The sequence below is a fragment of the Anolis carolinensis genome, chromosome 2, assembly GCF_035594765.1.
Source record: "Anolis carolinensis isolate JA03-04 chromosome 2, rAnoCar3.1.pri, whole genome shotgun sequence".
NCBI classification, from domain to species: Eukaryota; Metazoa; Chordata; class Lepidosauria; order Squamata; family Dactyloidae; genus Anolis; species Anolis carolinensis.
Window position 1 is genome coordinate 207562816 of NC_085842.1, and position 12529 is coordinate 207575344.

General features: G+C 41.7%; 1 protein-coding gene across 6 annotated transcripts in view; it reads right to left on the reverse strand.

The window, feature by feature from the left end:
* Nucleotides 1-6035: 6035 nt before the first annotated feature.
* Nucleotides 6036-12529, reverse strand: part of atf7 (activating transcription factor 7) — a 130071-nt gene continuing 123577 nt past the window's right edge. For all 6 annotated transcript variants that reach the window (XM_062971612.1, XM_062971610.1, XM_062971611.1 and 3 more), the window contains one exon: nt 6036-12009. In XM_062971612.1, the coding sequence (XP_062827682.1) occupies nt 11792-12009 (218 nt within the window). In that variant the 3' untranslated portion in view covers nt 6036-11791. The remainder of the gene's footprint in view (nt 12010-12529) is intronic.

Sequence of the window (12529 nt, forward strand, 5' to 3'; positions counted from 1 at the left end):
GTAAAAGCTCTCCATAGAATATATCTATATTTGAAAATGTAACAACAAGCAAAACACAAAACCAAGCAGCTACTTATGGGAACAAAAAGGAAGATGCCACATGAGTTTCTTATGCTGATGCTGTTTTTCAACCACAATGGAGGGTGCTGAGAATGCGAGAGGCAGAAGCAGAGGCAGGTAAAAGTGGCAGGTTTGTGAAACGGAGCACCCACCCAGAACAGAAATATATGATCTGTGCTAGGTACCCTGGACGATTTGAGGACCAAGAGGCCTTGGAAACAAGGGAGGGTTTTTCCAAGCCTCTTCTCACCCACAAAGCAAGGTTACCATTCGCAGGCTTGCGCTTGGATCTCAACATATACCTTGCTTGGTATTTCATTCTGCCTCCCAACAAGGAGAAGGAAGTTCACCCATATTGGAGCACCTGGCTTTGGCAAACAGCTCCTCCACCTTCTAAAGAAAAGTGGAGGTGAATGAGGGAGGTGAAGCAGAATTGACTGGGGTCATTTCAAGACGGAGCCTGATCTTAGGCAGGTATAATGGGGATCGTAAAGGGAGTGTTTGCGTGTATCTAAAATCAATACAACTGCTTTCAGCACTCCGTCTGTCCAGTCTTTGCTATGCCACTTTCTCCAACTACCCCATTAGAATGGGATTTTCTGTCCCTCGAAAATATTGTAGTCCTCTTTCTCCAATTGCATCTAATTCTGTTGGAGAAACCACACAATTCAAAATACAGACTTCATTTGAACTTCAAGTGTTGCCAAGCTTCCTGAGCCATTATTGCATTTTAAGTTTTCTCTACATGTGTGCTTGCTCTTGCTTAAGGAATAAAAGTGGCTTTTTTCAAATACTTGGGATGGTTTTGTTAAAATGTCTTCATTACGCAGTTATAAATGTAGGGCAATGCCTTCCAAAGGAGTCACCTCTAGCACCAGGATATGCACATTCTGCAAAAACAACAAAGGCAAAGAAGCCACGGCAATCTGTCTTTGCTAGGGAGCATGAGGAGGAGACACTGGATTTTTCTATTCTCCATTATGGACAACCAACACAATACCTCTGCAATCCTCACTTTGGCTCCTGTACCAGAGCCTCCCTGGAGGGGTTGCAACACCTTTCTCACAACATTCGTGTAGTAGTGTTAGGGAGAGCAATTCAAGACACTTTCTACAATGTACTTCATTCCTCCTTTCCGCCCTTCGTACAACTAACAAAGTCCATCAGGCACACCCATGGGATACATTCATTAGAACGATTTCAACACTCCCAGGTCTATGATGTTTTGTCTGAATGTGTCCCTATACATAAAACATAAGAGAATCCAGATTTTATTCTAAAATCAAGTTTGCTTACATTCACAGACTCCTTTCAAAAGGAAGTTGTGGCGACACAGGCATATTCTCTTCTTATGCAGCTGTTTGAAAAATATATTTCTGGAAGACAGAACTATTAAATTATGAATACCTCCCTGGCTGGATATTAGATGGCAGCATAGAGGTTACTAGAAGGGTCTGAGATGGGGTAACTAATGATGCCTATTGCTCCTTTGCTCCACCCTGGTTTCCTTCTGAGCAAAAAGAAGGGAGAAATTCAAGATCAACCCTAAGCTTTCTGAGATATGTGGCAAAAAGATCCATGATAGTATGCAATTCATTCTGCTATTGCAGAGTGTTGGAAAACCAACAATAATTCAGGGCAAAAATAAACAAAGGTTGCTTAGATTAACCCAGACTCTGCTCTTAAGTTTAGACTATGACCTGGTTGCCTCTTGAAACACAAATGGTGGAGGAACAGGGGCATAAAGTATGCTTTTAATTCTAGAGGGCTCCTTGTCATGCCAATGTAAGTTCCTCACACGTCGGCACAAGAATGAGAGGAAAGCCTCAGAAAACAAGGAGCCTTCTTGCCCAATCTGCTTGCCATGCACAACTGAGTTTCAATCTATGAGTACACCACTATTGGAAATTGTGAGTGAGGATGGGAGCTCAGCATGTCTTCGGATGAAACAGTGAGAAAGGATAGCTGTAACCTAACAGTAGCAAGATCGCCATCATTGATTGTAACGTTGGATTTGTCTCCTGTCTCCTGTTACCAAGTGGATATCAAGAGGAACAAGGACTATTATTCCTGCTAAAGACAATCACACTCTCATAAGCTCAGTTCCTATTCTACACTACAGGATCACAGAGAACAGTAAAAAAAAAAGTCCCTGATAGATCAGGCTGAAGGCAGATATAGTCTGGCATCTTGCTGGCCACTGTGGCTAATGAATTTTCCACTTCTCATTTGTAGCATTTATTCACCTTTTGTTGCCAACTGTAAAAACATTCCCTTTTGATTTACACACATTGTACTGAAGAGGCAAGCAGGGCAAAGGAGCATGTCCAGGGGAAATCTAAGCGGTGACGGAGGCACTTCTATTCATAATTTTAGTGGTAAAGTGCTAGAGCAAATAGAACTTTTTGTTTCTAGAATTTGCATCTGGAGGCTTCTTTATGCGTCACAGGAACTTGAACAAGGGGATCACTTCACTCCAAGCATTCATGAGGAACTAGACTAGGTTTACAAAAGCTTAGGCTACCAACTTCGTCCTCTCAGTCTCTAAGGTGCTATAAAATCTCTTTGCACGGGGATCAAAAGACAAAGCTGAAATTTGCCACCATCACATCACCCTTCAGCCAGCTTTCAGCTTTATTAGTCTGCCTGTCTCTCATCCCTGATGCAGTTACTGTTAACATATTAGTCCCCTCTCCCAATCTTCCACAAGAGTGAGACACAGAGAACCATTTCAATTAAACTTGATAAATATGCTAGTCTTATTCATAACTCAACTCCTATGCATTCTGGAGCAGCTATGGAGCTTTATGTCTATGAAGTTACAATTTCAGGAAGACACTTTGAAAATGTCACGAGAGAGAGAAACAGCAACCTATCTACACTGGGTATCATCTAGATCGTGGCTTCTTAAAACTTTTCCATTCACAATCCCTTTCAGCCCAAGACATTTTTATTGACCCCAGGGATAAAATAGGTTTAAAAACAAACATTTACTGATAGCAAACTGGCAGTTGCAAGGCCTGCTACATAGGTTGATTTTCCTATTTATGAAGTATAGCTGATGTATCTTCTTCAGAGTCTACTGTAAACATTGCACAACATATTTGTATAGATGTCTAAAATAGTCAGTGGATGATATTCAGAAACATTTTACTGTTGCCAAATTTTTCATGACCCCAACATTAAGATAAGGAGACCCCACTTGGGGTCAGGACCCATCTAGATCACCCCAAGAACCTTGAGAAGAATTCAGAGCTGAATCCATTTTGGGGGGGATTGTGGGTAAGAGCCACCACTGGGGAAAAAGGAGTGATGTTTCCATGTTGTGTGGGCTTCTGCAAACGGTTGAAGCAGCCGTTAAGTGGTTTAGTACTTCTTGCTCAACATTTTCTGGTCTAAACCATAGAAGGCGTTGCCTATGAATATGCGGGTTCTGCTCTTGTTTTTTTTTAACATAGCATAAGCACAATCTTGAACAAATGGAAGAAGATTCTAAACCACGACATATTATTTGCAGCACGAGTCCAGACAAGTAGATTGCACATATAGACCCTAAAATCATACACACATATGCCAAAACATTCCACATTATATCATAAAGAAACCTACTTTATGGAAAGAACATGCATGGCTGTCAATGAGCAAGGCCTAGATGTCCATCCAAGAAACTACTTAGAGATGGCAATGCAAGAGGACAACTACTGCTTGCAACGATTGTTAAAGGGATTTGGCAGAGAGCTGGGATGCAGATGAGTGGTGACACAAAACAGAGGTGTGATAGGGAACTAGGAGAAAACCAACTGTTTAATGGAACCAGAACTGCCTGTAGATTTTGTTGCTTAAAAAATACATTATTTCACAAACTAGAACTACAGGGAAAAATGAGGAGGCACGCAATTTTTTCCTGCAGCAACTAAACATTTGGTAATTTGGGGAAAACAGCTTGCTGAGAGAAGATTTTAAAACCCCACAAAGGAATGGAAGACAAACGGGCATATGGAAGTAAACAAACACTTTGGCTCAAGATTAGAAAAAGAGCAACTAAATGAACTTTCATCCTTATCACTAGACTGTTCAACAAGCAAAAGGACATTTTTAAATAGTGTGATGGCATTCAGGAAGAGAAAGAACTGTCTTTTGCAGATGTCAGATATTTTTCTTAAAAAACATGCAATACACAGGCTATTAAAGAGGGGTCATGCAAGCAGTAAATTTTACAAAAACATCAAAATGCACAATTGCAGCCTGTGCCCTTAATTTGTGGTGCTAATAGACAAGAGGAATGTGAGCCCCACTCCACCAAGTACAGCTGCTTCTGCTACCACAACCAGGTTGATCAGAGATGGATAACCTGATGGAAACAAAACTTTTAGCCTGAGATTCTCAATTTTTTTCTTCCTTTTATAGCATGGTCTTTCCACAGTCTTCATTTACTACAAAACCTATATAGCAGGCATGGATCTCTCAGTATGGGGTAAGAGACAATCAAACTGAGGGCACTTATTTCCCCATGCTATCATCACAGAAGGTCATGGAAGAACAGATGGATGAGGCTTCCGCAGTGGGATGATAAATAACCAAAATAGTGAGGGTGAAATAAATAGCTAAAATAGCAATGCTGCTTACTGAGATAGGCAGGGTTGTACTTACCCGTTTGTCGTATGAGGGGATGAGGAATATCCTAACCATCAGAAGACATAGCAAAGTAGAATTCATGGTTTATGAAGACAAAAAACCATTAAGATTCTTGTAAGAAGGAAAAGGGGATCTCTATAGCATGAGAAGACAATAATGCTTGGTAAGATAGACAATAGTAGGAAAAGAGGAAGACTACATTCCACATGGATCATTCAAGGAATTCAAGGAAGCCATGGATGCCCTGAGTCTGCCAGACCTCAGCAGGCCTGTTAAGGAAAGGATTACTTTGAAAGTTTCTCACTCACAAGGTTGTCGTAAGTTGAAGTTTACTTGATGGTAGTTAACAACAAGTCCTTTACCCTGACAAGAAGACGAATCGAGTGAGGTCCCTCTACTGAAATGAACAGTCTTTGGTTGAAAGCATTTCCTGCAGAGATTCGACTGTAAGTTACGGCACAGATTCTCTACACAATTCCTTTCCCCAGAGCCACTATGGAGCTCCTGCTGTGAATGGGAACAAATTAGACATTCTCCATGAAGAGACCCAAGCCACATTTCAATGGAAATTGGTTTAAAACACTTGAACGAGGATGAGCTATTAAATCTTGCACACATGCTGCATCTTGATCAGACTGCTCCATAACCATGTCTTAATAAGCAGTTGCTTGAGATACCTAAGCTCTACTATAGTTCTCTGTTTTAGTCCTTTCATAACGAATGTAACATTTTGTAAAAAGAAATGTCTTGGTATGTTTCTTAGGGCCCTTCCACACAGTCATGTAAATCAGAATATCAAGGCAGAACATCCCACAATATCTGCTTTGAACTGGGTTATCTGAGTCCATGCTGCCATATATTCCAGTTTAAAGCAGATAATGTGACATTTTACTCAGCTGGGTGGAAGGGGCATTGACATTATACAATACAGGACAACCTATCTGCATGCTCTATAATCCTTGATACATCTTAGAGTGACAGATGGCAACTATATCACAAACATACACATCAGGATCTGAAGTACTACTAACAAATTTAGGTGAGGATGGGTTTCACTGTTCAGGGAAAGTGTAGCTCAATTCTTTTATCAGTCTGAGACAAGGTCTTCACCATGAACTAAGAATGGGCAAAAAGAGGCCCTGTTGGCTACATGTGAGTCCCTTATAATAATAATGTTTTGTGGCCCTTAATACCACAAGACTCCTCAAACTAACCTTCTTCTGAACAAAAAATAGGGTAAATTTCAGATCCTCAGTTGCAACAATTTAGTTTTGAATAGATTTCAAGGCTTTCATCCACTGTTCAGCATTTTAAAAAATAACAATTTTTGAGAACCAGAATGAACTTCCAGCCATGGGTGTTTATTTTATTTTTTTATAGTTTGTGTAGTTTTTAGGACATAAAAGTAATTCCTAGATCTGTTGTGATTGTCATCTGCATCATGACCAAACCCAATCAGCCAATTTTCCATGAAGCTTTATTTGAAACCGTCACACATTATATCACCAACTAGAGCTAGATTTCTATGTATAGATCAACCATGTGGTCTGCAACCTGTCTTGCCCTGCAACAGTTCACACTGAGAGTCATGCAAATGTTTCTCACTTATCACGAGTTGGCATCTGAGGAACAAAACATGGATTTTTGATTTGCTAGCTTCCTTGGTGTGCATTACAGAATTCTTATAAGTCCTGCCTTGCTTCTCTTCTGAGACAAGACCCCAGAAGTCATAGGATGTGTTTCTTCTTGTCAAAGTGGAGTGCATTTCAATTACTTTCTCTTTCGTCCAGCCAGAAAACAAACTGACAAGAAGCTCCTGTCTACACAGTCTTTTTTTCTGCCTGTCTAGCCTTTGTTTCCTCCTTGTCCTTCTAGCATAAGTTTTTAAAAAAACAAAACTGGAATAGGAAGGGTGGCAAATAAGGTAGTGAGCTGTAGACACATAGGCTGCAAGAACTGATAAAGAATAGGATACACTTCAACTGATCCTACTCTAGTTGTGTTTCTGCCCACAATAGTAAAAATAAAAGCAAATGTCTCCAGAATCCCTTACTGAGCAAGAGAGAAGGTAAGGGGGAAAGTGAAATTAGCCTGCTTTATCAGCTATCTTAGCATGTTAAAAAAGCACAGTCCAAATGGAAATCATAAACAAAAGCAGAGACTGGTAAAAGAAAAAAAAATTGAATAGGGTTGTGCATTCGGGGTAAACTCTGACCTGTTTCGTGTCCCGGCTTTTGGTGGGGGCCTCGATCTGTTTTTTGGGAGCCTCCTGAAATCGGGAGGGCAGAAAGATCAATTTTCTAATTGCACATTTTTTTGGGGGGGGGGGGGCTTCCCAGGCTCCCCTTACTGTCATTTTAGGCATTCAAGCTGTTCTAGAGGAGAGGTGCTTGGCTGCAGGCAGGTGCCGCACTTTCTCGAGCCTGCACGCCACACGCACTCTCTTTCCAAGGCATTTAAAGGAGGCAAGCAAGTCCTTAAAGCTGCTTTTTACTCTAGAGGAGGCACTCGGCTGCAGGCAGGCACATGCACACGCCAGTAGCTATGCACTCTTTCAAGTTCCCATTTCCAGGTAAGGAAGATCAATGACCTCCTGGAAGAGGAGAGGTAACTAGTACTAGTTTTCAGGGAATGAGGGCTTTCTGTTTGCTGGGGGATTCATAAAAATATTAAACTGTGATGCCAAAAAGTAGGCAAGGAGCTGGGATCGCCTCCTGCTTGCTTTTGTGTCGAGCTGATTTTTGTACCAAAGTTTCTGTTAAAGCAGGAATGTCCAGGAACACATCTACCATCCTTTGTTAACTGAGGTACATCTGCATTATCATTATAGTGGGCCCTTGGTATTGGCAGAGAAAGAGAGAAATTTGCCTCAGGAAGTAGCATTTCTTGAGATGGCTCTAATGGCAGTCATCCCTCATAAGCAACCATTAGTGGTGTTGTGACTGGCAATGAGGCCAGTAGCGATGCTGACAGTGGAACAGAGTTTCTGGGGGTTGCAGCTCAAAAAAGGAACTTCCGCAAGCCCTGGCAGTTGAAAGCCTTTGTTTTGTTTTGCACCCAGGAATCCACCTGAGATATGTTGAGTACTCAGTAACTCAACACACACTATTAAAGGGGTTGGATAATATATTGGTCTGGAAAATGGCTTATGAATATTGTCACAACCTCTGAGGATACCTGCCATAGATATTGGAGAAACATCAGAAGAGAATGCTTCTGGAACATGGCCATATAGCCTGAAAAACTCACAGCAACCCAGTGATTCCAGCCATGAAAGCTTTCGACAACACAATATTGTCACAGTTTGAGGCCACAGCTCCTCCACAACCTCAATTTCAAAAGGCAGGATGTGGATAACACCTGCCCAATTCAACTCCTAACCTTCCACTCACAATGTCCCTGTTTTTCTGCAGCTTACGATGTCTGTTTTGAAACTCAGCCTGAGTTTTTATATTGCAGATGAATGTAAGCAGAATTTGCATGCAGTAAGTAGGAATTACAACTGTGACAGCCCGAGAGAACTACAAGCAGGGGGCACAGGCAATGCATCCAGAAATTAAAGGCTGGGAAGGCTGTATATAACTCACAATTCCACATGCTTATGCAACCTTCTTCATGCGAGTGTGTTCAAGCTGTATTAAAATTACCACTTTATAATCATTTGCAGCCATTGTGGCCAGCTGTGATCCCACACAAGTGGAGAACATCATACTGGGAAATGTTATTGGGCGAGACCAATGATAACATTCAGCAAGCTATAATCTGATCAGGAAAGAGACTATAGTGCAGGGACACCCCCCGCCCCCCAAATAGGCCCTTCAGATCAGTCAGAGTGTTTGTGATACAGAACAACCAAAAGGCTCCAAAGCTGGGGAAGGCTAGTATAAAGGCAGGTTCAGTATCTCCAGTTAAGAGATTTTACACAGCAGTGACAGGAAAATTCCGTCTCAGACAGACAAGAGTATCGATGGACCACAGATCAAATGCAGACTCCTAGGACTCTTAACCCAGACTTTCGGACTCTCCTCACGCCACCCACCCATGCTCCTTACCCCAAAGCTGAAGGAAGGAGAGAGGGAATCTTGCTTTATCAGGAGGCAGAGGACTGCCTGGAGGCATATGTGGTCTTTCATTTGTGTCATTGCATACCAAACCAGATTAAGAGTCACACGGGCTATAGCACTGCTTTATATCCTATATTCTTTTGCACAACAAGGTACTGGCTATCGACAATGGATAATTCTGATTCAGCTCCACAGTACCCTTTGTGGCATCTATACAAATGTGCAAATGATTCCGAAACTTTCTTTAAAAATAATAATCAGAAACCCACTTTGAAAGGTGCATATATAAATATACGTAAACAGACAACACGTTGCAATCTGTTCTCCAGCCATCCCGCCAGCACCTTTCCTGTTCTATTATCCTCTATGTTTCCTGGTTGCACCTGCTGAGTGTTGTTATCAGGGCTGTCACTAAGGAAACAGATACCCTGCTGGGAGAAGTTATATTTCAAAGCCCTTGCCAATGTGCATTTTCAGTGTATCAAGAAAGAATGGGAAAGGGTGTTGAAGGGGAGCGGGAGAGACATATGACAGGATGTCTGAAATGCCTGCTAAAAGGAAGTCTGTGGACATTCAGAATTGAGTTCCTTGCTACTTTTAAAAAAAAAAGGAAGGAAAGGGAACCCAAGAGGAGGTTGAAAAAAAATTCACAAAAGAATAGAATAGAAGCAAGGAAATAGGTCAAGAAACAATACCACTGAGGGAATAGGGACAAGGACAACAAGCCAGCTTGCCTGTGAAAGAAAATCTCAGTAAAATTTGACATGCCTAAATCTTGCAGTAGGTACTGAAGCACTGAATTAAATTACTATGTATTCCAATGGGTGAAAAATTGTGAAAAGCAGCTATAAAGTAATTATGACCCTCATATAGTTTTGCAGCACAAACTACAGAAGACAAAAATGCTTCAAATGGGGAGAAAGAGAGACATAATCAGGAAGACAAAACAGAGGAAGAATTGGCATTTTGTGGGCTTGTGAGATGGCTGCTGTATCCTGATCACAAAACCGCATCTTCTCTCCTCACTCAAGATTCAAATGAGCCAGTTACCATAAGATCAAAGCCAACCTAAGGGAAATGCAAGCCTATCTGCATTTCTAGGTTGCTGTGAGTTTTCCGGGCTGTATGGCCATGTTCCAGAAGCACTCTCTCCTGATCTAGGGCCGGTATCCTCAGAGGTTGTGAGGTTTGTTGAAAACGACGCAAGTGAGGCTTATAAATCTGTGGAAAGTTCAGGATGGGAGAAAGAATACTTGTATGTTGGAGGCAAGCGTGAATGTTGAAATTAATCACTTTGAAAAGCCTTGCAGCTTCAAAGCCTGGCTGATTATTGCCTGGGGGAATCCTTTGTTATGAAGTGATAGCTGGCCCTGATTGTTTCATGTCTGGAATTCCCCTGTTTTCAGTGTTCTTTATATACTGTCCAGGTTTTAGAGTTTTTTAAAAATACTGGTAGCCAGATTTTGTTCATTTTCATGGTTTCCTCTTTTCTGTTGAAATATAAACCTCACTTGCCTAGTTTCCAAGAGACCTCACAACTTCTGAGAATGCCTGTCATAGATGTGGGTCTATGGCGAGAATGCTTTTGGAACATGGCCATACAGCCCAGAAAACTAACAGCAACCGTGATTCTGGCCATGAAAGCCTTCAACAACATATCTGCATTTTGACAATAAGGAGAGATAAGGAGAAGAAACAATCCAAAAGCTTTTGAAATGCCAAGGTGCTTTGTTCTGTTGGCATCCACTTTGTCATACTAGTACTTCAAGGGGTCCCACTTTTTTCCAAAAGGAGTGGATGATACGTTACTCCCAAAAAAGGACTGGAGGAAATGTTTTGAAGGGAAAAAGGGAAGAGGGAAACAGGTGTGCATGCTCATCTAATCTTCTTGTCCTTAAGACAGACAAGCCCATGATTTAAGGCCACAGTCTTCATGAGTTCACTGGCCTGAAATGTAACAGGTGATCCTTTGAAATGTACAAGGTTTAAAAGGGGCTCATGGCCTTTCAAATCTATGATTTATAGAGAATTATGGAGACTTTTTGAAAGGGGAGGGTGTTGCGACATAATTCATTCTGCAGGACAAGGACAGCAGAAAGGGGCAAGAAAATGCTTTGAGCTCACAAATTCTGTATTCTGACCATTTGAAATGGATAGGCTGACCACACCTTGCTGATATCTAAAATGCCACTTTGTGTTTTGATTACTGCTTCCACAGCAAAAAAGGCTACAAATTTTAGCAGATAAAATGACTGGGAATACTACCTCATCTCTGGTAATTGCCACAGTCACAGAAAATGCCAACTGTGATCCAGGCAGGCAAAGGCATCATTTCCACCATCCCGACTAAAAACACACATCAGTCAAAGCAACTAAGAATGATGTTCCTCACATGTTCCACAAAACAATTTGGGGGAACTAGGGGTGTAGGCAGCAAAACCCTATAAATGTATGAAGCTTACCACCTTCAGAGCCTTGAGCTGGAGTTCTGTGTGAAAGTGCAGAATTGAAGGTCAACCACGGCAGCAAGGAAAATACCAGAGATGCCTGAAAGCAGTGTGGGTGCATTCTGTTTGTTCAATGGACAGCACCAGCAAAATATTACAGCTTCTCCAATGAATTACTTTGTTCGCTAAAGTGGCTGACTCCAGAAAGCACCATAAATAACCATACTGCAAAAGGCTTAGTGTTAGCGTAACCTATACCTGAACAGTAACCATTTAAGACCACATTGAGCAAGACTATGAGGTTCTATACGATGAGCAATCACCCCTAAGGGATGGGAAGGCTGCTCCTTCTGAAGCCATCCTTTCGAAACCGGACGGCAATAACGACAGCTGCTTTGGGCCAAGATTGTTATGGGACATACTTTGTTGAAAGCTCCATAGCTGCCCCTTACTCACGTTTAAAAGAAAAAAAAAGAAAAAGAAAAAAATTGTATCCACCCCAGACTGCTCAAGGGGCTTAGTTGTGATCAGTCTTTCCAGCTGCAAGTTCTGATTGGTTAGTTCTATGTCAGATGGCTTGTGGCATCATCTGCCTGCAGACTGCGATTGCGGAGCCATAATGACGTGCGACTGTACAGGCATGCTCAGTTCTGTCCTTTGGTTTGCCATTTGAGTGAGGACTGAAGTAGCGACGGCTTCAGCAGCAGAGCGAACGTTCAGGCCATTGGGAGAGGCTGTCACAGAACTATGCTGGATGACAGGAGCTGGGGAACCCGTGGGCTCAGAGCTTTCCTTTGGGCTTTCTGTTTTTAAAAAAAAAGGTGAGGGGAGGAAAGAAAAACAAAAACATGAAACATTAGTAACAGTGGTGCTACTATATCACACTATTTATTGATTTCTGGTTTCTAGAACAGAACAATCAATCAGCTGGTTTCTGCCTTGTATATGTGCTGCTCTTTTGATCAAAATTCACTTACACGGTGGGCTAGGATGTTGCTGGACTGTAACTCCCATCAGCCCAAAACATAACAGCTAATGGTGAAAGATGATGGGAGTTGCAGCCCAACTGGATTTGTACATTCTGACCAAATGTACAAATTGGGGGATTCAGTAGCTCCAGTTGCTGAAATCAATGAAGAAGCAGTCACAATGCACTTCAGGTGTTGCCAAAGTAACTCACCTATTTCAACAAATCTTCTAAAACAAACCCAACACCATCAAGGTAACAAAATGGCAATAATGTACACAATACATTCTCTGCCATTGTTGCAGTTTCACTTCTGGAGATTCTCCATTAAAACGATAGCACAGGGGAGGAAGAAT